The 24,599-nt window shown below is 46.1% G+C and overlaps 1 protein-coding gene across 4 annotated transcripts in view; it reads left to right on the top strand.

The window, feature by feature from the left end:
- The first annotated feature begins 10,981 nt into the window (after nt 1–10,981).
- CDKL2 (cyclin dependent kinase like 2) overlaps nt 10,982–24,599 on the top strand; it is a 35,502-nt gene continuing 21,884 nt past the window's right edge. The window contains exons 1-3 of one of the 4 annotated variants that reach the window (XM_074993808.1): nt 10,982–11,055; nt 14,888–15,084; nt 24,174–24,368. In XM_074993808.1, the coding sequence (XP_074849909.1) occupies nt 14,917–15,084; nt 24,174–24,368 (363 nt within the window). In that variant the 5' untranslated portion in view covers nt 10,982–11,055; nt 14,888–14,916. The other 3 variants (XM_074993810.1, XM_074993811.1, XM_074993809.1) reach the window with 3 other exon arrangements.

Genomic DNA, 24,599 nt, shown 5'->3' with positions numbered 1-24,599 from the left:
TTGAACTCCTCACTACAAAACATAACTTGACTTAAGTTTGAAGCTTTTACTCAAACTGCTGTCTTCAGTAAATGGTTTGCCACCAGTGTTCATGTAGCTTTTTTCAGTTTTTGTGCTATGCTATTGCCCTGCCATCTTCAAAATTGTTATGGCAGATGGCACTGGGAAGAGTCACAAAAAAGTGTAACTGACCATTAGAGCTACTGAGCCATTTAGCTTTCTGGCTTGCTTCTTGTTTCAATGCCATGAAATAAAAATAATGGAACATCATACCCAAAGTTTACATGGTGACTGTTCACCTACTGTACTGTGGACTCTTTAATGTTCTTGTCCCTCTTTCAGTAAATGTACCTCTTAAAGCAAAGTAACAGATTCATTGGCCATTACTGTTAGTTGCTGATCTGTGGATGGTGGTAGTATTCTATCATTACAATCCTGTTTCAACAAAGTTGGCATTCCGTCTTGGCTTTAGTAGGTATAAAAGACAGTGGATTACCATCTTTATTGCTGTAATGTGTTAAGCATTATATGCTAGTAGAATCTAGTTAATTGTTGCAGGTGGAAAGTATTTTTACTTTTTAAGTTTCCATTCTTGAATGTGTTTTGACTAAACATACCAATAAACTACTGATGTCTGCAGCATTTATCAATGTCCCTAATTCTCTCTTGAATGTAGGTCTATTCTGGTATACGTTATTTCAGACCTTACTATGTAAAAGCCAGTTTTCAAAAAAGGGGTTCCTTAAAGTGATACAGGATCAAAAGCTACTCCCCTTATCTGCTTGTTGTGTGCTTCAGTAGAAGCTGCTCAAGTAAAGCAGTCAAAATTTGATTCATTGCAAGATTATATATAATCACAATCCTACACATTTGGAGGGTTTCAACAACACCAAGCAACTGTTGATGTGTTTGACAGGTCAGTAAGCACCTGCTGGTTCCTCTTTTCTTTTTTTAATAAACAAAGTCCTCAGCTTGCAGTGAATAATTATAGCATTTACCCATTTTTTGTCACATAACTAAATGTCAAAATCAAATTTACTGGGCTTCCTTTGTTGCTCGGGTTGCCTTATGTATAAGTTTGTCTATATAATGTTATTTCTACTTTAATTTTGCTATATTTAGTCTGTATAACCATATCTTTTAAAAGTACTGTTTTTTTCGATTGTGTTCATCTCTTTCCTGCTGCCAAAAGGTGGATAATGGAGCATTATTAGGCTTTTAACCCCTGACATCTGAACTTAAAATCCCTCTGGGGGCATCTGGTATTGGCAACTGCAGGCAGGCTACTGGGCTGGATGAACCTTTGGTCTGATCCAGTATGGCTGCTGTTACGTTCTTACAGGTTTTACACAAATTAGTCTCTGTGTTCCTGTGTGATAAATCAGCACTTTCATAGTGAGTAATTTTAGAGTTCTTCTAACTGTTAAACGTAGTTCAAATCAGGGTGAGAACTGTGGTCAGTAAGCAGTACTAAGTAACAAAGGTGGAAGGATAATTTAATGCCCTTGTCCAGGGTATGGGGAAGGCAGATATTTTATTAAAATTTTTTAAAAAAAATTTCAAGGGGACTAGATTTCCTTGGCACTGGCTGTGCTATTACTTTATAGTGATGCCGGAGGCTTCATTTCCACATTGCATGATCCTTTCTCTTCTGGCATCAGGTAAACTTCCAAATGTTGGCTTTGCCTGTGCTACCGTTAGCTTTTCTTTTGGGGAGTTAACTGTCAATATAAAAATTGGACAAAAACAAAACCAGCTCTTAATGTTGGTATTGAAGCAGTGCGTTTGTCATGATAGTTGTGTATATAAGATTCCTACTTTGATTATGCTACTGGCATCAACTGTCATTTATGCTGGGGTTGAATATTCAGAGTGTAATGCTTTGACTGTTTGTTCATAACGGAGACTAATCAGAGAAGCCTTTTTAAGTGTAGTTGCTTAACTTCAGTTATTGGCTACAGTAAATTATCCTCATGAGCTCAAAACTTGACCAATCTTAAACACCATTTTGACAGGTAAATCTTAAACTTTCTATGTCCTTTTTTAAAGGGCAGTCTTGCTGCCTGAACTCTTAAGACAAAAAAGTGTTTAAAACAGATATTTCTTGCTAGATATTAAAATTCTGGAGGCTTGTGTATGCAGACTTTTCATTTGTTAGCCATACTGAGAGTTAGAAGCAGCGGATATTTACTAAACTTTAAGGACTTGGAATAGCTACTATGATTTGCAGAGCCCGGATTCCATTGCTGGACATGACAGTGCGGTTTGAAAGGGGGGGAAAAATCCCAGTGTGTCTTGCCAGATACTTATCTTGGTAAAGCAATGTAATATTAAAACTCTGTTTGGCTATTATTTATTGTGACTTTGCCCATCAATTTACACAGAATAGTTCACTTTGCACAGATTAAATGAAAGCACTTTTTACCTGAGAACACTGCTATTCTTCAGTTAGTAATAGCTGCTGCACTGTCTGAGCACAAAAATGAAGCCTAGTAATTTTGAGTTGAGAGAAACATAAGGAAGCAACTGAAATATATGCAAGCTCCATGCACTCCGTGATGCTACTGTGTACGTAAGTATTTTTGGTAACCTGCCAACTACAAAATATTCAGACAGCACCACAGTTGCATTCTGAAATTCACATGTACTTTTCTCACGAAGGTCTCTTGCAGTTACACAGATTTAATTTAAACTTTGTGAGAACAACAGTATTGCAATGGAGTCACAGACAGTCCCCTTAAACACTCCATTCTGTCTTGCCACCCAGAGAAGCTGGACTATGTGATAGTCACTTGCACCAAAAATCACAAAATATTCAGACTATACTCGGTCTCAAATGACCGGTCATTCTTCCAGGGCAAATTGCATCCTAGAGCTCACACCAAAGATGATGCTGGTAACCAACTCTGTAGTAAGCTAATGAAATGCACATTAATGTAAAAGAAGAAATGAAGCTTGAGAGATTAAAGCAGGTAAAAATATAGGTATGGGTGAGTCACGATCTATACTACAGCTCTTAAGTGCTTTTGAAGTTAATCTATCAAATTCCCAAAAGTCTCTGGGAGCTATCCAGAGTAACTGGGATTTTCACTTGGTTATTCTGCTCTGTTGAACTCCAGACCCCCCTGAGATTAGTTTTTCCTTGTCCCTCGTTATAGCTTCTGACAGGACACCCCGCACGTAGGTCCACTTCTTCATGATGGGAAAGAGAATTGCATTTAAACTTTTGCTCTTCAATCCCACACAGTGGCAGTTGGCTTTCCATGCACAGGGATTAACACTTCCCTATTAAAGTGTATTTGCATTTTACAAGGCTTCTTGTTTGATAGTAACTTACAGGGGGTATATACAATCCTGTTATATTGTAAAAGGATCCAGCTTACTGAGAACTGTGTGTGCAACATTCCACCAGTTTTAATGGCTACTAAATGCACTTTATACACTTTTTAACATCTACTTTGATACCAACACAGGTGAGCTGATCTGGCTTTCATCCATGAGTGAGTTTGTTCCTAGCTAGCACTTGGCTTACCAGCATCACAGCTCTTGTTTAATCTGTGACTGCAGGTATTTTATTCTTGAAAGCCATGAAAGTGCAGGAAAATTCAACTTTCAGCATGCATGTCTGCCATATTTGGAGCTTTGCTGCCAGCAGAGAGAAATACAGGCTTTAGTTAAACAGTGGTTCTGATATTAGTTTTGTAGCACTTCAAATTTTGCCAGTTTAGTTGAGTCTCTATGAAACCATTCTATTAAAACACGTTTCAGAACAATGTTCATGAATAGGATAAACCAGTGTCTGGTTGTTTTTTTTGGCTGTCCCTGTTCATTTCTTTTAATGCTCTAACATCACAGTAGACAGGGTTCCAATGGCATCTTGCCCTTTACTGAGTTAAGAATTAAAATGTTTAGATGTCTAAACCTGTTTATGTTGGTATGTCTGCAACCTGAGCACTTCCAATTCCTGAACATCTTTGTAGTATCTTCCCCAAGTGTAAGTAGCTGTTGTTAGAAATTTCACTCCAGTTTGTTCCAATACCTTGCCTGAATACAACCAGGCAATCTCAGACTGGCAAATTAGCTGTTCATATTAAAACAATACAACTCATGCTCCTTTAAAAAAAGGGGGTGTTCATAATGGGCTGAAAGATCTCATGAGGTGGCCCTTTTGTAGCATTACAAGTTTTTTTAAAAATGAGTTCTTACAAAATTGTGTAGGATGCAATTTTTAACTGCAAATGGAAGAAGTTTGTAAACTTAAATCTTATTCACTTGTTCATGTGGGGGTGCTATAGTGTATCTGTTTTTGATACTAAATTGAAGTGATTGTTAAAGAGGCTATTGAACAGATGCGTCAGCTCTTTTGTAAGTATCTCCATAATATCATGTGCCAGAACATATAATTATCATACTAGTAGTGTGGTAAATCCTAGCTTTGGGAGGCAGTGCCTGGGGGGCGGGGGGGGGGGGAACAGTACGGAAAACAGTTACTTAAGCTATGTTTTTATTCACTAACATTCCAATCTTCAATATTAAGTTCCTACTTCAAAACCAGTGTAAATTTTAATAGACCTTTGCATCCAGAGGACTTAAAGTGCTGAGCTGTCATACTGCATTCAAATACATAGTTCAAATTGCTGTGCATTTTGAAAAAGTTGTTGACAATGGCAGCATCTCCAAATGTAATCCTGTGCACCATGAATACAGGGTTTTGCTCTGTTTTTCAAAGTGGAAGATATCTCTCTTATCTTAAGCCATGCAATATCTTTTGGATATATAGGGCTAACGTTTAGTACCCTTGGCAATATTGAACATGTTTTCTATGTGTGGACCTTTCTTAAACTCTTGACACACCTTATGCAGGTGGTGGGAGGGTTCCACATGTTAAAATCATAATAAATACATATTCTCAGTCAACAGATAATAGGTTAGTAACATAGAATTGTTAAGTATCGGAGGGGTAGCCGTGTTAGTCTGGATCTATAACAGCAACAAAGGGACCTGTGGCACCTTATAGACTAACAGAAAAGTTTTGAGCGTGAGCTTTCGTGAGCACAGACTCACTTCATCAGATGCTGGTCTTGGAAATCTGCAGGGCCCTGCAGATTTCCAAGACCAGCATCTGATGAAGTGAGTCTGTGCTCACGAAAGCTCACGCTCAAAACTTTTGTTAGTCTATAAGGTGCCACAGGACCCTTCATTGCTGTTATGGAATTGTTAAGAATGAATCATGCCAAATCAAACAGGGTGGATGGATATAAATAGTGTTTTTTCGCCCCCATTTGTCAGTTACTTCAGATGCATTCCTGTGGGCTGATCATTAAAGTGTGTCAACTTACAGTTAAGTAGAGTTTTTACACTTCACACATTTGCTATATCTTCTTGAGACCCAGCACTGTATTGCGTCATATGTGCTTATTTAAACATTTAATGTTTTTGGATTCTAACTGTACGCATTTAGTGTGTTAAGTGGTGAATGATATATTTTAATATCTCAGAGATTTGTGATCTAAACTGTAAGAAGGAAACAGCAACTAGAATAGCAAAAGCAAGACAGTTTGAAGGTGATGAATAAGATCTGGACAAGCAAACTGATTAGCTTAGGAACGAAGCTGAGCATCTTGAAAGTGTGTGTGTTCAGTAGCACGTTGTACGGATGTGAGAGATGGGTGGTGATAAAAGATTAGAAGAGAAGAATATTGGCGTTTGAAGAGGAGCTCTAGAAAGATCCTGAGAATAGGATGGATGCGGAAGGTCACCAATGAGGAATTATATAGGAAGATACAGCTGAAAGAGAACTACTGCAGAAGGTTATATTACAGCTATTTGGGCATATTTGCAAAATGAACAAAAAATCAAGACCCTGGTATTGAGCATAATGGGCAGTTCCAATAGTAGAGGCAGACCCTACAGAAAATGGGTAGATTATATATATAGATTGATGCAGAGCTAGTCTACAGAAACTAAACCACACTGGACAGGGAAAGATGGATGGAAATAGAGAGGCATCAGAAGCCAACAGATGCTGAGCCTATGGTGGTTGATGATATTCGATATGTAGACTGGCCTTCATACTTGTAAAACTAGTAGATCTCATCCTCTGCTTTGTTTTTATTCATTTAAAACTGCTTTCCTTTTTTTAAAAAAATCATTGTTCAAATCTGATTTATAGCACATTCATTTTTTTTTTTTTTTAAATTCCATTTTGTTAACCCACCCTGAAGTCAACTTAATTCCTTCTTTTGACTCGGTTAGTGGCCTGAGACAGGTTGACATAGTTCCACATGATGGTTTCATAAACAAACTAGGGAATGTGGTCTCTATTATGTTACTAGAAATTAGGTGCGCATCTGGTATTCCTCAAATGGAGTTAAGATAGTTTGCAGTTAAGTGGGAGGATAGATCTAGCAGAATTCCATGTGGGTCAGCCTGTGGCCCAGTACCAGTTGATGTTTTAATGACTTATGTCATGTAGTGGAGCATGTGCTCATAAGGTGGATGACATCAAGTGGGGAAGGGCTGCAAATACTTTAGAGGACAAGATTGCAATTCAAAATGCCCTTGATAAATTGTTCTGAAGTGGAGACACCAACTGCACATCTTTAAAACTGGCATAACTTAAGGCAGCAGTACAGCAGAAGAGGATCTGGAGGATCACAAGTGGAATATGAGCTAACCGTGTGGTGCTGTTGTGCCAAAAAGGGCAAGGAGAGTGCTAACATGAGTTAGCAAGAGTCAGATAAGATGCAGGAAGTAACTATTCTGCTCTGCATGCTGAGGCCTAAGCAGGAGTACTGTGGCCACTTTTGGGTGCTGCATTTAAACTGGAGAGAGTCCAGAGGAAAGAAGTTACAAAAGGGTTAGAAAACCTGACCTGAGGCAAGGCTTAAAAGGACAGGGCATGTTTTTAGCTTTGAGGAAAGACTGAGATATGGGAACTGGAGATGCAACTTGATAAGTCCTCTAGACTGGTATAAAGAGCATGGTGATAAATTATGCTTTGTCACTCGAGAAGAAATACAATTAACTTACTTCAGTGGAGATTTGTTAGATACTAGGAAAAAAATCAACAGCTCTGACTAGACAGACAATGGAATAGGCATCCAAGGAAGGTTGTGGATGTTTTCTAAGAAAAGATTAGACAGCAGTCAGAGAGGGACTTGTTCCTCTTAGTCCTGCCTCTCTATAGGGGTATGGGACTAGATTATGATCTCTTGTGGTCTGTGGTGTAGCTCTGTTTATGGACAACCACAGGGGTTACAGTAAGTTCCTCCAAAGGGTGGGAGTGTTTAAAAATTTACAATTGTGCTGAGGTTTTGAGCAAACCAGTCCAGCTACTTCACTGCATAAATCTACTGTAATAACCCGTTGAATTCTTTGCTAGCAGAAAATGTTTTTCAAGTGTTAACTTTCCAGAAACAATGGTGCTATAAACCAGTTCATAAGAGACTTTCACAACTGCAATGTAGACGTAGCTGTGAGCTGTCAGTCGCCTGTATCTACTAGTTCAGTATTCCTTAAACGTTTTGAGACCATGGAACACCCAACAGTAATTGTTACGCAGAACACCTATGAAAATTTTCTTCAAAGAAGTTGTCAGACCAAAACAAACAACCCCAAGACCTATACAGCGAAAACAAAATGAAGTAATTTAATCAAGTATCATAGCACTGAAGTAGTACATTGTATCTGGTTTTAATAACAGAAACTATATACGTGCACCAGTGTTCTGCAGAACGTAGTTTAGGAAACACTACTTGTTCATTGTATGAACAGCTATAACCAGTCTGCAATACTGGGAAAGGGTGACCCGCTTTGTTTCAGCTAAGGCACCTTGATTTTCTGATCTCCTCCAGAACTGCCCTGTGCCCAAGTCCATGTGTCTCTGCTGTGGTTTTTAAAACTGATGCATTTTTGAAGTCGTAGCCCTGAAGTGAGTCCTGATTGCTTTTGCCTGAGACAGCTGCCAGTTTTCTGTCTGTGCTGTTTCTGTAACGTTGGCTGCTTGTGAATCAACAGCTTGGCCTTGGAGGCACTTGGAGTGCCTGTATGCTAACTACAAACCCATGAGACTGTATTTAAACTGACAATGAGTAAGAGTTTTGCTAGCATTGTTCCACTCATCCACACTGCCAGGTAGTTCTCCCACAGGCTCTCTCTGTATCAACCCTTCTTCACAGCCACATTTTGTTTATGTGCTACTCCCTTGCTGCGTGAATGTCCCTTTCATACTATCCTGTCTGCTGCAGCCTTGGGGGAAATCCAGCATTGCTGCCCCAGACTAGGTAAGTGTCTGCTTAGCAATGTCAGAACAATCCTCTCGGTGCCCCAGCCACTGTCCAGCACAGATGCCTGGATGGGGAAGCTGTTTCTTCTCTTTGCTATTCTAATACAGAAGGGTTCATGTTATTCAAGGACAGTGGTGGTGAAGGAGCAGGCCTGGATTAGTCATTGTGAGACCGCCCTGCTCATGGAAACACAACTTCGGGGAATAAAACGTCTTGAATGGTATCGTGGTACGGATGGCCCAGAGCTAAGGGAAATACCTAGGTGAGAGCAGGTGACCTGCTGCAGCGGCGGAGGAGCGTGCATCATCGTTCTTTTGCTTTTGTTGAGCTGCTTCTGAGCTGGGTAATCCCTGATTGCCCACTTAGGCTGCTTGTTCGGATACACATTAGAAAGTGCAACAGTCTGTACTTGCTGACTGATACTGGGCTGTGATCAGTCAATGTTCCTTCTAATCTTTCTTTTTCCATACAAGAAAGAAATAAATTTATGTGCACTGAGGCCTCTGTTAATGTGTTCCTAGAGGTAGTCTGCAACCTAGCTGTAAGCCTTCTATTTTATCAGTGGGGCAGCATTTGAGTTTCTTCTGAATGGTTGCATAAGCTTACCCAGACCACCCATCACAGTTCAGTCTCTTCCTAGCTTTGCTTCTCCTGGCTCTTTGACATGATAGTGGCTGATGATCTGCTGTTCACTTTTTCCCCCGATGGAAAATGACCTACAACTTCTGGATTTCCAAGAGCTCTGGCTCTCTTCCTGCTAGAATGGAACTTAGTGTAATGTTTCTGTTCCCATGCTCACCTGTGATGGGCTTTGAGGCTAGCTGCTTTTTTCCTTTAAATCAAGTTGCAGCTGCAGCCAAAAAAATGTATTAAAGTATTTCCCTGTGTTCCATTTTGCCAGGGGAAAGAGAGGACACTGATATATGTATGCTGGGGGGGAAGGACAGACTTTTTTTTTTAAGCACACTTACACCCTTTGCTCTCCTGGAAAGTTCATACTGCTCTGGTAGTACTTAAAGCTTGGCATAAATAGATTCTCATAGTTTCCAGTCAGGGTGAGGGCCTTCCTCAGGAACCATTTGTATGCAACAAAATGAGGAAGGGAGAAATTTAGCATAATATAGATGGCAGGAGAGCAATCCCAAGGCAACAATGAGGGAAGGATGGAATGACTAAATATACCTAATAACAGGTGTGGCTGATATCACAGCCCTGTGACTGGCAAGCACCCCTGCTGCTGTAGGCAAGCACTACAACAACAGGGGAACTGAACCTAAATTCTGCAGGCAACTACCCTTCACTCTCCTGGAGACTAGCATACAGTCATGGAGAAGCTGCACCTGAATGTAAAGTTTATGCTAATCTCTAATTTGCTGAAACACAATCTGTTCAACAAGGGCTTGTCTCCTCTACTACCTCCTAGGTGGTTGAATTCACTGCTAATGCTGTTTTCTGAGAAAAGGTACAGAATGGGGTTCCCTTGGAAAAGCTGAGCTAGGCTGCAATAAAAGGGGGAATAGATGTAAGGCATCCCCATTAGGGGCTGTGCCCATAATGTTGCAAAAGAAAAGGCATGTGATAGAAAATAACAGTGGTGAGCTTTTAGGTTTCTCTTACTGCCACTTTCTCTATTGTACAGGTGTGTGAGATTTTTAAACCTAATTAGCAAACTGTGAGGGCTTGTTTGAACTCAACTTTTTAAATAGCACTGTCCAACAGCAGCCAGCTTGGCAATTTACTTGTCAAATCATACTAATACCCAAAGGCTCCTAGAGCCCCTTGAAGAATGATGCATTGCAGCGTGATTTAGTTCAGTTACTAGTTCATCCACTTGGCCATAACCGTATCTTCATCCACATCATTTCCTTACTTTAAACAGCTTTCCTTATGCTGCTTTTCTTTGAAGCAGGCCCTGCCTGCCTTTGACCGTTTCCTTTTTTTTTTTTTAAACCCCGGGAATAAATTTCTTCATCATATTCCTGGCTGGGGGTTTCTTTTACACCCAGAACCCAGGACAGGTGTTGGGGGGAGAAAGCGGGCGGAAGTACAGGGCAGTGCGGTGTGGGCTCCGTAGTCTCTTTCCTCTTCCATACTAGTTCATGCCCCTGTTCCTTTCCCGGCTGCTGGTCTTTGCTCTGCGCTGCCTCTCTCTGTGTGACAACGTCTTAGCTCGCTCCTCTGCCGTGCTCGACCCACGCCCCTACGGGGCAGACAAAACAACCCTACCCCGCCCCTGCCTGGCCTTGGCCCCTTACCGTGTACTTTGCTGCGGCCCCCCGGCCCGGGCTTGCAGGAAGCCAGAGCGGGGCCCGCGGCTGGCCCCAGGGGAGCCCTTCGCTCGTTTCCGTGCGCCGGGAAGTGCGGGGGCAGCAGGGGCGCGAGGCGCTGCAACTGCCCCGCACGTGAGCAACGGGGGGTTTGACGGCTCCGGGACGGACGGGCGGGCGGGGGAAGACGGGGGACCCGGCGGCAGAGCCCCAGGGACGAGCCCCAGCTCCTCGCCGCCCCGGCGTGGGGCGAGTGGGGGCGCCCGCAGGCCCGCGGGGTGCACGTGCGAGCGCCGCTGCCCCGCCCCGCGCGGCGCTGTGTACAGCTCGGCCGTTGCCCCGGGTTACCGCCGCCGGCCGGCGCTCCGCGTTCCACCGCGGCGGCGCGCACGTGCTGCTGTCGCTGCTGCGCGCGCGCGCCCCGGCGCGGCCCGGGGGAGCCCCGCGCGCGGCGGCTCGGCTCCCCTTCCCTCCACCCCAGCGCAGCGCGTGCTGATCAGGTGGGTGACAGGGAGGGCGGCCCCGCCCCCGTGCACCTGGGCTCGGCCGCCGGCCTGTGGGGCAGCGCGCGGCGCGGGCTCGCTCTGCACGGGGGGCAGGTGTGTGGCGCGGCTGCATAGAGTGAGGGGTCTCCCCTTGCACAAGGGCAGGTGTGTGGCATGGGGTGGGGGTTGCAGGGCATGATGGGGCTCCCCTTGCATTGGGGTAGGGGACAGGTAGGTGGCGCAGGCGGTGGGGGTTGTAGGATGTGAGAGGGGCACGTCCTGTACTGGGGTAGGGGACAGGTGGGTGGTGAAGGCGGTGGGGGTTGTAGGATGTGAGAGGGGCACGTCCTGTACTGGGGTAGGGGACAGGTGGGTGACGCAGGCGGTGGGGGTTGTAGGATGTGAGAGGGGCACGTCCTGTACTGGGGTAGGGGACGGGTGGGTGGCGCAGGCGGTGGGGGCTGTAGGATGTGAGAGGGGCACGTCCTGTACTGGGGTAGGGGACGGGTGTGTGGCGCAGGCGGTGGGGGCTGTAGAATGTGAGAGGGGCACGTCCTGTATTGGGGTAGGGGACAGGTGTGTGGCGCAGGCGGTGGGGGCTGTAGAATGTGAGAGGGGCACGTCCTGTATTGGGGTAGGGGACAGGTGGGTGGCGCAGGCGGTGGGGGTTGTAGGATGTGAGAGGGGCACGTCCTGTACTGGGGTAGGGGACAGGTGGGTGGTGAAGGCGGTGGGGGTTGTAGGATGTGAGAGGGGCACGTCCTGTACTGGGGTAGGGGACGGGTGTGTGGCGCAGGCGGTGGGGGCTGTAGGATGTGAGAGGGGCACGTCCTGTACTGGGGTAGGGGACGGGTGGGTGGCGCAGGCGGTGGGGGTTGTAGGATGTGAGAGGGGCACGTCCTGTACTGGGGTAGGGGACGGGTGGGTGGCGCAGGCGGTGGGGGCTGTAGAATGTGAGAGGGGCACGTCCTGTACTGGGGTAGGGGACAGGTGTGTGGCGCAGGCGGTGGGGGCTGTAGGATGTGAGAGGGGCACGTCCTGTACTGGGGTAGGGGACAGGTGTGTGGCGCAGGCGGTGGGGGCTGTAGGATGTGAGAGGGGCACGTCCTGTACTGGGGTAGGGGACGGGTGGGTGGCGCAGGCGGTGGGGGTTGTAGGATGTGAGAGGGGCACGTCCTGTACTGGGGTAGGGGACGGGTGGGTGGCGCAGGCGGTGGGGGTTGTAGGGTGTGAGAGGGGCACGTCCTGTACTGGGGTAGGGGACGGGTGGGTGGTGCAGGCGGTGGGGGTTGTAGAATGTGAGAGGGGCACGTCCTGTACTGGGGTAGGGGACGGGTGTGTGGCGCAGGCGGTGGGGTTGTAGGATGTGAGAGGGGCACGTCCTGTCCTGGGGTAGGGGACAGGTGGGTGGCGCAGGGGGTGGGGGTTGTAGGATGTGAGAGGGGCACGTCCTGTACTGGGGTAGGGGACGGGTGTGTGGCGCAGGGGGTGGGGGTTGTAGGATGTGAGAGGGGCACGTCCTATACTGGGGTAGGGGACAGGTGGGTGGTGCAGGCGGTGGGGGTTGTAGGATGTGAGAGGGGCACGTCCTGTACTGGGGTAGGGGACGGGTGGGTGGTGCAGGCGGTGGGGGTTGTAGGATGTGAGAGGGGCACGTCCTGTACTGGGGTAGGGGACGGGTGTGTGGCGCAGGCGGTGGGGGTTGTAGGATGTGAGAGGGGCACGTCCTGTACTGGGGTAGGGGACGGGTGTGTGGCGCAGGCTGTGGGGGTTGTAGAATGTGAGAGGGGCACGTCCTGTACTGGGGTAGGGGATGGGTGTGTGGCGCAGGCTGTGGGGGTTGTAGAATGTGAGAGGGGCACGTCCTGTACTGGGGTAGGGGACAGGTGGGTGACGCAGGCGGTGGGGGTTGTAGAATGTGAGAAGGGCACGTCCTGTACTGGGGTAGGGGACAGGTGTGTGGCGCAGGGGGTGGGGGTTGTAGGATGTGAGAGGGGCACGTCCTGTACTGGGGTAGGGGACGGGTGGGTGGTGCAGGCGGTGGGGGTTGTAGGATGTGAGAGGGGCACGTCCTGTACTGGGGTAGGGGATGGGTGTGTGGCGCAGGCGGTGGGGGTTGTAGGATGTGAGAGGGGCACGTCCTGTACTGGGGTAGGGGACAGGTGTGTGGCTTTGGGGGAATAGTTGCATGTGTCAAGGGTTTCCCCTGCAGAGAGGTATGGGGCAGGTGTGTGATGTGCAGTGTGGCTGTTAGATTTGATGTGGTGGCTCCCTTTATGGAGGAGCAGTGGGTGGGGAGAGAGAGAGGGCCCTTACTGGCTGTGATGTGCGACCTCCCCTCCCCGCATCCGCAGAAGGCTGGACGCCAGTGTATGGGCCTAGGAGTTGCAGTGGGGTGAGTGGATGGTCTCAAATTAAGTCTTTGGGAGATTTGTGCCTGGAAAAGGACTGAATACATGGTACAGCCTCTATTGGGTGGGGTGCGGGGAGTGAATTCAGTCTCTGGGATATTAACCCCTCAGTATGGCTGCCAACTATTTCCCAGCTAGAGGTGAAAGCAATTCGAGCCCAGTGCTACTTGTGAAGGGCTTGGATGTGACGCTGATGGACAGCTGCCCCAGCTGCGGATGGAACGCTTTTGGCTGTATCACAGCCCAGCCTCATCCATGTTAGTTTTCATCAGTCTTTCAGCAGGTTGGTGGGTGTATGTATTTCCTGATCGGGGGCTGTAGCGTGAGCGGGGAGGGAAGCAGCCAGCCACACCTGCTGAGATTGGCTCACCTTCGATAAATGGGGATTCAGTGAGTGTCTGTCATTTCCAAAGCACAGTGCACAGCATTCACATGTTCCCATAGCATTTGGACCTATGGCACATCCTCAGACTCATCAACATCAAAGGCAAAATTCTCATTGATTTCTGGCAGAGTAGGCCCAATCCTAGCAATAAGAAATGATCTAAGCTTTTGGCATCTGGGTTTGGTCCGTTTTTAATGTGTAATAAATTCTTGGCTGTATGGTGTTTTTGAAATATCCATGTTTCTATCTGGCTCCATTAACGAATGTATGAAGTATAAATTAAGTGTGAGGAGCTAAACCTGTGTAACTGCATATTATTGAGGGCTTCATTTAAACAGAAATGCGTGCAAACAGCCAAGTGGTTCTAAATGAACTTATTCCCACTGATGTGCAACAGACAGCTCAAGAGTGGGTGAAGTAGTCTTCTGTTAGGAATGATCAGAATGAAATTGTCAGGTGAAAAAGCTGTTTCCTCCTCTCAGTGATTGAGACAACATGAATTTATCTTCCTAGAACAATGCCAGTTTCAATCCTCTTTTGTTCTGGCTTCAGTCCATCATTCAAAATAGACAAAGCATCCTGTAATCTCTACAGATTGCCATTTGCTTTTTCTGATCAGTGATATGCACATTTTTATTAAAACAAAGGGTGTGTAAAATTCAGAGTTATTTTGCTATAAAGATACACAAATACTTGTGCTTTGCATAAATGTAATGGTTTTTCCAGAAGTTACGCCAGTACTTTAATTTCAGTCAAGGCGTTTGAACTTGTCTTGCACAGACTCTTTTGTTTCCATTCAAAAGCGCACTGAGACGTCAACACGATGCAAATGCTCATCCTGCAATGTTGCCTTTTCTCCTCTGTTTTTCATAAGGACTGTTGGGAGATCACAGCTCACAGCTTGGAAAGATTATAATTAGGTGTGTGTGCTGGTGGGGGTGTGGAGGAGATTCCCAGTAGTAAAAGCAGGGGAGACTTTGTTAGAAAAGTGGACTGATGGAGAAAGGAAACTGTGTTGTTGTGTGTGCGTATCCTGACGTATGGCTTTCAGCACACAGACAGAGCTGCTTCTGAGTTAAAATGGAAAAGTATGAGAACCTTGGACTTGTCGGAGAAGGAAGCTATGGAATCGTAATGAAGTGCAGAAATAAAGACAATGGAAGAATAGTCGCCATCAAGAAGTTTTTGGAAAGTGAGGATGATAAAATTGTTAAAAAAATTGCCATGCGAGAAATCAAGCTGCTTAAGGTGAGTTTGCGTGCAGAGTAACCGGTAGACACAGGCAGAAGTAAGCTCTATTTTACCCAGTGTTTGCAGCAATAACTTTCATAAAGAAGTATATAGATTGTACATCCCAATATTAGCTTAGGCCAGTGGTTCCCAACCTGTAGACCGCTGGGGGTCCGTGAGAATATTGCAGGGGAGCCATGAAAGAAAAAGATAATTAAAAACGATCATAGAAAATAGGTTTTAAATAAACTTCAGAGTTACAATCAATTCATATTTTTACATTAAATATCTTCCAATAATGTTGTTAATTGGTGTCAGAAAATCTATGTGGTGGTTGGTTTCTTCATTGAATGAAGTGTACGTAGTAGCTGGAATTGGCTTTGGGGGTCCACACATGGTTTGTGGGGGGTAGTTGGGGGTCCACACCAGTGAAAAGGTTGGAAACCACTGGCTTAGGAAATTGGTTTACAGTTGCTGAAACAGTTTGGCATAAATGCATGTTTTGATGTATCCTTTAATTGATTGTCCCCTAAGAAAGAAAGCTTTATATAAGAGGCATACCCTCTACTTAGATACATTGTGTTACTGAAACCTAATACAGGAGGTTACTTTGAAAGTGGTGCCTTTTTGGGAATATAGTAGCCTCAGTCCCCAGGTATAACAAAGAAAGTCTTAGAACTTGATTCAGGAAAGCAGTTAACTGCATGTTTAAATATCCTGTCAAGAATCTCCTTGAGTAGGAATGCTTTCAGAAATAAGAGTGTTAGGCTGTCATGTTTCTCAGCCCCAGTCAATTCAAAAATGCACAAGCCACAGTGAAGCTAGTAATTATCCATTATCGTTTATGGTTATGTGTAGAAAATTCATAACTACACATCACTGTACTCTTGGATAGCTTCATAAATGTGTATTAGAGAAAAAAAATTTTAAACCTTGCTAAACCATGCATTGAGAGGTCTGTGAGGAGTATCTCTGCATTGAAATTACAGGATGTTTGCCATCTGAGAATGTGAATTACTATTGAAAAAGATTCAGTTTCTAGTGGTAAGTCATAGCATGTTTACACTTAGAATATAGCAACTGTTGAGATGAAACAATCTAGGTAGGGTCAGTTACTGTTGTTTTTAAAAATACCAGTGGTAGGTGGACTTGGCAGTTAGCCCAGATCATTTGGGAGCTACTTTTCCGTTTGGTTAGGTGCTGCTCTTAGCTGGCACTGAGTTTGTTAGGAATGTGTTTGTGTGTTCTCTATTCAGGAGGGAAAGGAAATGAGACACAAATGAAGATGCAGACTTGATTCCCCTTGGACTGCAGTTAAAGGTGTGCTCCTGGCAGATTCTCTCCTCATCTGCCAGTTGGAAGCGTATCAGTGTTGTTGAACGACTGCAAATGGAGCACACTGCATGCGACAAAGGAAAAAAGGGGAAGCGGTGTGGAGGAGCTCCCTAGAAATGCATAAATTTGGGTTTTAAGTCAAGTGTGAGAAAATGTACATGGGACCAGAGGAGTTGGCGGAGCAGTGAGATCCCATCTCCAACAATGGCCAGCGTAACAAAAAGCAGTCATGTAGCCCTTTAAAGACTACCTGAATAATTTATTAGGTGATTATTATTCTGTTAGTGTTTAAAGTGCTACATGACTGCTTTTTTGTTTTGATAGACTACAGACTAACAGGGCTACCTCTCTGTCACTATTCAATGGCCAGCATGTGATGCTTCATTGGAAAGTGCAAGAAAACCTGGACAACTAGGGAATAATCTACCCAGAGGGGTAAATTTCTTTCCAAGCCTATCAGTTAGCGGTTGAGCTTTGCTAATACACTAGCAGCTTTATAACCCTTGAATTTGTTTGTTCTCTCTCATCTCACTGGATGGTTTGTTTGTCCACATACATTTCTAGTCCTTTTTCAGTCCTGCTGAGCTCTTAGCCACGGTGATCGCTTCTGGCTGTGCTTTGCACAGCCGAACTGTGCATCGTGGGTTATTTAAAATCATTTTCATCCATTTCAAGTTTTGTCACTTTGCAGTTTAATTTACCATATTTCGTATTATGAGAATGTAAATAAACAGTGTTTCCTTGCCTCCAGCAATGTTGGTTAGCCCCAGTGGTGTGAGTCATAAGGGACCGTGTAATTGGCTAATGCCTTGGGCTTGGTTGCCAGTGCAGAATAGAGAGCACAGGCATAAAATGCTGTTGATGCTCTGCCCAGTTACAGTGTGGGCCTTTGAGCTGTGTAGTAGCCAAAGAGAGACTTAAGTACAGGGCATTGCAGAGGCTAGAACATTTCCCGGGTCGGATGGGAACAACCAGGTCCGCTGATGGAAGAGGAAGGGGAGGAAAGGGACAAATGCCTTGGGTACCAGAGACACAAAAGGGCCTGGGGCTCCTGGCTACTGCAGCAGTGGTGACTGGGCCCTTTAAATTGCTGCTGGAGCACCGTGAGACCTGCTCTGGGCAGCTTGTGGGGATGGGGTCACACTGCAGTTCCTGTGACTCTTCAGGCTCACTGCTGGAGCCCCAGCTCTTCCACTCGAGGCTCTGCCCCTTCTGGGACCACCAAGAAGGCCCACCCGTGCTTTGCCCAGGGGCTGTCAGCTCCACTGGCATAAACGGAATACCAGTGTGCCCTTAAATCTTAGGACTGGTCCCCAACAGGGGCAAATTCGTCCATTATTGCGTTTGCTTGTGGTGATAGGGTAAGACTCTGCTGCCTGTTATGGAGGTTTTGCAGGGGTTACTTATTGACTTAAGTGTAATGCAGAAAACATAGCAAGGGGCAAGGCAGGCTGCGGTGTATACTCCTTCTCTGCTGTAAGTGCTTGTTACTGCTGTGCGCTCTGAGCTCTTTTATCCTGTGCAATTTGGCTGTATTTGCTCGTAAACATTCACTCCATAAAAATCCCCTTACGTATGGCCTCTGCTCCCCTCTGACACCTGACTGAAATGCCCTGCTCGCTGCGTTGCGCAGATTTTCATAATGAGCCCTTCCCTGTCTTGTGCAACTGTTGATCAGTAGCCTCTTAGGATCATTAAGCGTCAGAGTCAATGCCCCCATTAAACAAACGGGTACAAACCGCAGAGTTTTTGTTGAGGGCTGTCTGCAGACTCAGGCTGATGTGGCCTCATAACGTACCCCTTGAAAATGTGAAGTGAGTGTAGTCTTCACAGCCGTAAGACACAACTATCCTTAGAAAGATTTGTGACATAAAAGCTTAGCTGCTGGAGCACAAGATACAGCCCCTAGGGAAATGTGCTTGTCCCTACTCTGCTGTGGGGCGAGTTAGTCTGACTCTGGGTTTTGTTGGGTCTCTGAGCAGCCATGCTGTGTGGCATGAGGCCCAGGACATTAACTCTTCTTGCTGCGTGAAAGAGACCTTGTCAAACATCGTTTTATTAGTAATGTGCCGAGGTCCAGGAAATGTAGACTGTCAGGGAAAATAAATACCAGGACAGTTCGTCTGTTTATGTTCTATAGGCTGCAGAGCCCAGTGACTTCTCGAGGTCTGTTCCTTTATCGGGTGATAGTGGGTCCCCTGAGGATGGGAGCGTTGTCTTAACAGCCCGCTATGGCCTTTTCTATGCCACGTGAGGCTGTGACTCTGCTTTTCAGCTCATGGTTGCTACGTCCTTCCAGCAGCTGCTGCTCATTACTGCAGAAAAGCCTCAGACCTTCCAGTAGGTAGGTGCGTGGTGCCTCCATTTCAAGTGCTGTTGATTCTGTGACTTAATGACAACCTAAATATGAACAGGAACTATTTTACTCCTGCTCGTTTTTGTGGTAACGCTCAGCTAATGTGTAGGGCCCTGTGCGGTGCAAATGTCTACTGGCGGATAGCAATTGGTACGTGCTGAGCCACAGGGCTCTGCTCCTGGGAACCTCAGTAGTCGTGGGAGAAGAACATGGTACTGCCACTCCCAGAAGCCAGTGCCCTGCTCCCGCAGCTCCTCCTGGCCATGAGGTTGTACAGCTGCATCTCCTGTCGGGTCATACAGCCCCGCTGGGGGCCAGACAGCTGCACGGCTGGGAGGAGCTGCTGATGTGGGGTGCCGCTCCCAGGAGTGGTGGTACCACGTTCTTCTCCTTTGGCTGATGCAGTACCTGGGAGTACAGGCCTGCGGTTCTGCCAATATCCATTTCTGTCCTCATCTGTGGGTGGAAATTTGTATCCCTTAGGGCTCTACTAATGTGTTTATCTTTCTGTCCTGGGTGTGTGTGTGTGGCCCCGCAGGGTCCCTGACTGCTGTTGGGGATGGCAAGGCAGCTCATGCTCCCTTTTCTACAGACACCAGGTTACTGTCCCCCTTGCCTGCAAGGAGGTGAGACCCCCAAGCTGCCTCTCCTCCTCCACCGGCTACTTTCTGCACCCTCTGGGGACCAGCACCCCAACACCTCCCACAGCTTTCTAGCTGTCATCCTCTGCAACTCCAGCTGTCTCCTGACAGATCCCACGCTGCATTTAGCTGTTGTCAAGACACCATTCTCTGGCGGTGCGAAAACCTGTTGGGACAACTCCACATAACATCTTATTGGGTAACTGGGGGAATGCTGTGCTGATTGAACAGGCACTTTCAGGGTGGATTTTATAGGAGGACCCATAGTTGAAAATGCTTTACTCTGCCAGGAATATTGGCAGAGCTGCGGAGGGCGGAAGCCAGTGGAGCAGTGATGTGGAATTTTAGGACCAGTAGAATCCATAGAGCTTTTCCATCTGTCAGCCACGGGGCTTCGGGAACACATGTTCAGTTGTTGTTAAAGGTAACTAGCATTCGGCGAGGCATAAAGATTTGATTCCACCCCAGCTTTTGGGAAATGCTGCTGAACTGGATTGATTTGATTTTTTTGCTGTGTGGGGCAGACCTAATAAAGATAGTTGCCTCTCCGTCAGTTACAACAAATCCGTCTTGTTAACAGCCTGGTGACTCCATTAAGCAGCTTGCCCAATCACGAGACTGATATATATATATAATGGAGATATACATCTCCTAGAACTGGAAGGGACCTTGGGAAGTTAATCTAGGCCCGTCCCCTGCCCTCTTGGCAGGACCAAGCACCATCCCTGACATCTATTTGCCCCAGTCCCTAAATGGGCCCCTCAAAGATCGAGCTCACAACCCCAGGTTTAGCAGGCCAATGCTCAAACCACTGCACTGTCCCTCTCCCCGTAGGTTTGAAGTGAAGTGCAGGAACGGAGTAAAGGGTGAATGTGCTGTTCTTGGGGTTTTTGTCTTTATTTGGTCGGGTTCTTTTACTTTGCTTTCCCAGTTCCTTATTTAGAAATCCATGCCAGCTGCGTCTGGCTAATCCAGAATTTGTCACCATGGCATTTAAATACCAAGTGCACCATGCCAAAGCTGGAGAGAGGGCCAACGTCCTAAATCTCATTCCATCTCTTAAGCACAACCTCAGTTCTCCCCAGTGAATTTCCCGGTCCAGGCCCATCTGGCACAGCCCTCTGTGACCCATAAAGAGCCAGGAGGAGTTGGTTCTCAGCGGTGTTTTTCCCTGTAAGTGTCACACTTGGACGTTCACCCAGGAGAGATTCAGGGGTCACCCAGTTGATTAGCAGAGCGCCCACGACCAGCAGTGTGTGTTTCTGTTGGTGGTGCACATTCACACATGCGTTAGTGCACATAACAATATTTATTCTGCCAATAGACGTTAAAAATCAGAGGGGACCCTGCCCAGCAGAACAGCTGTCATTGGGCTGGAGCATTACAGGGATATTTTGCACATGTTCCTGCACTCATATATTTGCATATACAACCTCCCTTGTTTCGCTAGGTGTCTGCATCAAGCGTTACACTTGAGACTTTGCTTTCTGCGGGTCTGTAAGGTGGTGCTGTTCAGATGGAGTGTCGGCTTGGCTCACACCCAGTTTTTGTACTAGTATCACTCTGGTAGTTTTTTACCATCACCATTATGGTGGTGTGAAGGTGCTTTATACTAGTCTAATTTATTCCCCTTCCCCAATGGGAATAAGCTGCGCCAGCCTCAGGACTTGTCTGCACTACAGAGTCTTGTTGGTGTAGTTAAGATGGCTGGAAGTGTGGAAAAACATCAGACCCTCTCCAGTTAGGCTGGCAAACCCCCCTGGGTATACAGGATTGTGCCAGTAGAAGTGTGTCTCTGGCAGCCTAGTTAATGTCTTTAGGGCACGTGCTGTAGCGGTGCCTACAGAAGAATTCCTGTCAGCTTACGCTGAGTCTATGCTAGGGGGCTAGACCTGGCAAAAGTGTCTGTAAAAAGCCCGTAGCCCATTCCTGCTGGTGTACTGGCACCAATGGAGGAGGGATCGTACCGCTTTAAGAATGCTAGTGATTGAAGTGCTATGACTTGTATGTAGACAAGGCCCTAGATATTGGGGCTGTGTCTACATTAGCAAGTTCTTTCAAAAGAACCAGCAGAGCGTCTACACACACACTGTGCTCTTTCAGTCTGAAATCGGAAGAATGCAGCACTTTTCCTGGAGTCCCTCGTCCCCTGCCAGATGAGGAAAACGCCTTTTTCTGAGAGATCCTTCCAGGAAAAAGAAAGCATATAGGCGCCCTGGGGGCCCTTTGTTCAAAACAGCAGTCCTCATGGTGCTGGATTTCTGTGCCCCGGCCTGTTCTTTCGAAAGAGCAGGGGCTGTGTGGACACTCTCTATTGAAAGAGCAGATCGATATATTTTTTTTTTTTTGGATCTGCTTTTTTGTGAGTGGACGCCATATTTTGACAGAAGTTTTTTCGGAAGAGATCTTCGAGAAGGGTTGCTTTCGACAGATCACTGTAGTGTAGATGTAGCCTGGATGTTTTGGGCTTGGTGTTGTAGTATGGTAACTTCCAAATAAAACATCTTTAAAATTACTTGTACGAATTGCCTGAGAACTTTTCAGAAATATTAGCAACTGCAATGTGGATTACACCTCTCTTTTAAGGTTGTGGTTTTTTGTTGTTGTTGTTGTTGTTTGTTCTACAGCTAAGCTAACAATACAAAAGTAAAACACTTTACCCTTGGACTCTGGTGGCGAAATGAGGTAGAACAGACATCTCCATGGCTTCATCTGCAGTTTGACGGATTTCTTTTGTATGCCATCATTTTTTTTTTTTTTTTTAAATCTCAGTGCTGCCTCTCTCTTTTTCACGTGTTACTTTTTAACCCAGCTGTGCCATATAAGAGGTAGGTTAGTGAAACCTGTTTAATTGTTAACCACATTTTAGGCAAGATGCTGAAATTTGAACTCTCCCTTCCTATGTTCATTTAAAGGCACTGCAGCATTGTTAGTATTTGGTGTAAATATTTACATTATGGGAATGGCCAGTGACCCCAGTCAGGATTGGAGCCTTGTGGTTCTGGGCCCCAGACAGTCACAGGGAAGAGAGCATCCTTGCTGAAAACAAAAACACATGCAGCTGGAGGGTGAGCCATGGAGTTAACGTTTTCCGGTACGTGAGAACGGTGATGAACTGGCCCAGCTCTGTGAGGTGCTTTATCATAGATGATATTTGCAACTGAGGGTAGTGAAGGGCATAGGAAGAGGAGTGGAGGAGGAGAATTGTCTGGGGTTTTTTGCAACATGTCTTCTCCTCTTCACCCTTTGCAAGATGTGGGGAAGAGGAAAGGGTAAATCATTTTCACCATGTAGGCCCCTCCCTCAGACGCATGGACCTGCCTGTAATGGCCCCTCCAACAGAGCTGCTAGGCTATCTGGGGACTCTGTTCCTATGGGACTTGTGAGGGTGGGTGACTGCACAGCCGGGGCTTGGATTTGCAAGGTCCGTAGAACGCTGCCTCGAGCAGCTGGCTAGCCACACCAGTGTGGGATGTCGGAACAAGCTGTGTTTAACGCTGTGTTAGCTGAACAAACCAGCCGTCCTGTAGCGTGTTAAAGACTAACGAAATAATTTATTAAGTGATGAGCTTTCATGGGACAGGCCTGCTTTTTTGTTTGCTGAAGATACAGACTAACCCGGCCACCTCTCTGTGACTGCTGTTAGCTGTTTGCAGGAATAGTCAGGTTTGTTCTTGGCCAGCTGAGATGGGGTTAAGTAGGACTGCTCCCATCTGCCCTCAGTGTAAAGTCATGATTGCAACATGCTATAAAATGCCATGCCTTGAGGGAGAAATCTACTGTGACTGAATTTTCAAGTAAAAACTCGCCTGCTTGGGGATCCCTTGGGTTTCTGGTCTGCCTCTGGACGGGTCCGGAGCAGGATTGCAGAGTCCTATCCTGGACCAGATCCTCGAGCCCATTCTTAACTGTTCACACTGAAAATAATCTCTGTAAGTGTACGCTTACGTTCATGCACTCTCTGAAGTCTTCGCAGGACTGGAGCCCAGTGCGACACTGGTCCCCATCACAGGGGCAGGTCTCAGGAGCTGTGGAGATCTGAATCCAGTTGCTGTGACCCATGTATGGAAGTGGGGTGGTGAGCTTTGAAAATCCCCTTTTATGAATACAACGAGATTGCCAGTGCCAGCCTTTCTGCTGTAAACTGAAGGTGGATGTGTACTTACCCCTCTGCTTTTTCTGACTACAGTAAACCCTTGACATACATGGCTTCAGGTTGTGCGTAACTTGGTTTAACGGAGTTAAGCACAACTTGTTGCTGTTCTGTGGTTCCTTCCCTGAGCGACGCAGCTGTCAGTTTGACAGCTGTGCCACAGGGAGAAGCAGCTGGGAAACTGACCAGCCCTGGTTGTCTGTTCGGTTTCCCAGGTCCTGCAAGCAGCAGGGAGCTGGGAACCAAGCGGCAGCCTGGTTCCCTCTCCCCCGCCGACTTGTGCAAAAATTCAAGTGTAACTCGAGGGTTTACTGTAAAGCAAAATGAGGGCATATGCCTCTTTGACTTACAAAATTCAAGTTGTTTTCTTTGGAGAAGCATCTGGTGTTGGCAGAGACTGGATATTGGACTAAATTGACTGTTAGACTGACCCAGTATGCCCGTTCTTATGACACTCTCTGGACTCAGTTTTATCCATAAATCTGAATAAGCGTCATTGTCAAAGATAAGAGGTTGTTCGAAAGACCAGATACATTGCAGTTAAGTTTTGGGGCTCTCGCTCTCTTTGTGATGCTGGTAAAAGCTGATATGTTCTCATGAAGAATGTATTGCTTTATAACAGCAACTTCGACATGAAAATCTGGTGAATCTGCTGGAAGTGTGTAAGAAGAAGAAACGATGGTATCTGGTGTTTGAATTTGTGGATCACACCCTCCTGGATGACCTGGAGCTGTTTCCACATGGACTAGATTACAGCAGAGTTCGGAGATATTTATTTCAGATTATAAAAGGAATAGGATTTTGTCACAGTCACAATGTAAGTAGGTTGATTAAGTTAATTTTGCATTTAAAAAAAAAAAGAAATGTGAATGGTTGAGTATCTGCTAAGTTACTCGTTTTAAGTAAAGCTTGAAGTTGAAAGAAATAAGTAAAGTAGGCGAATGTAAATAGTGACAGTATTTCATAGGAATTCCCAGAGTGGCCCAGACCTGAGTTCCATCTATCCTGTGCCCCGATGGTGACCAGCATTCACTGTATCAGAGGAGAT

Source organism: Carettochelys insculpta, chromosome 4 (assembly GCF_033958435.1).
Source record: "Carettochelys insculpta isolate YL-2023 chromosome 4, ASM3395843v1, whole genome shotgun sequence".
NCBI lineage: Eukaryota > Metazoa > Chordata > Testudines > Carettochelyidae > Carettochelys > Carettochelys insculpta.
This window is presented reverse-complemented; position numbering and strand designations above follow the sequence as displayed.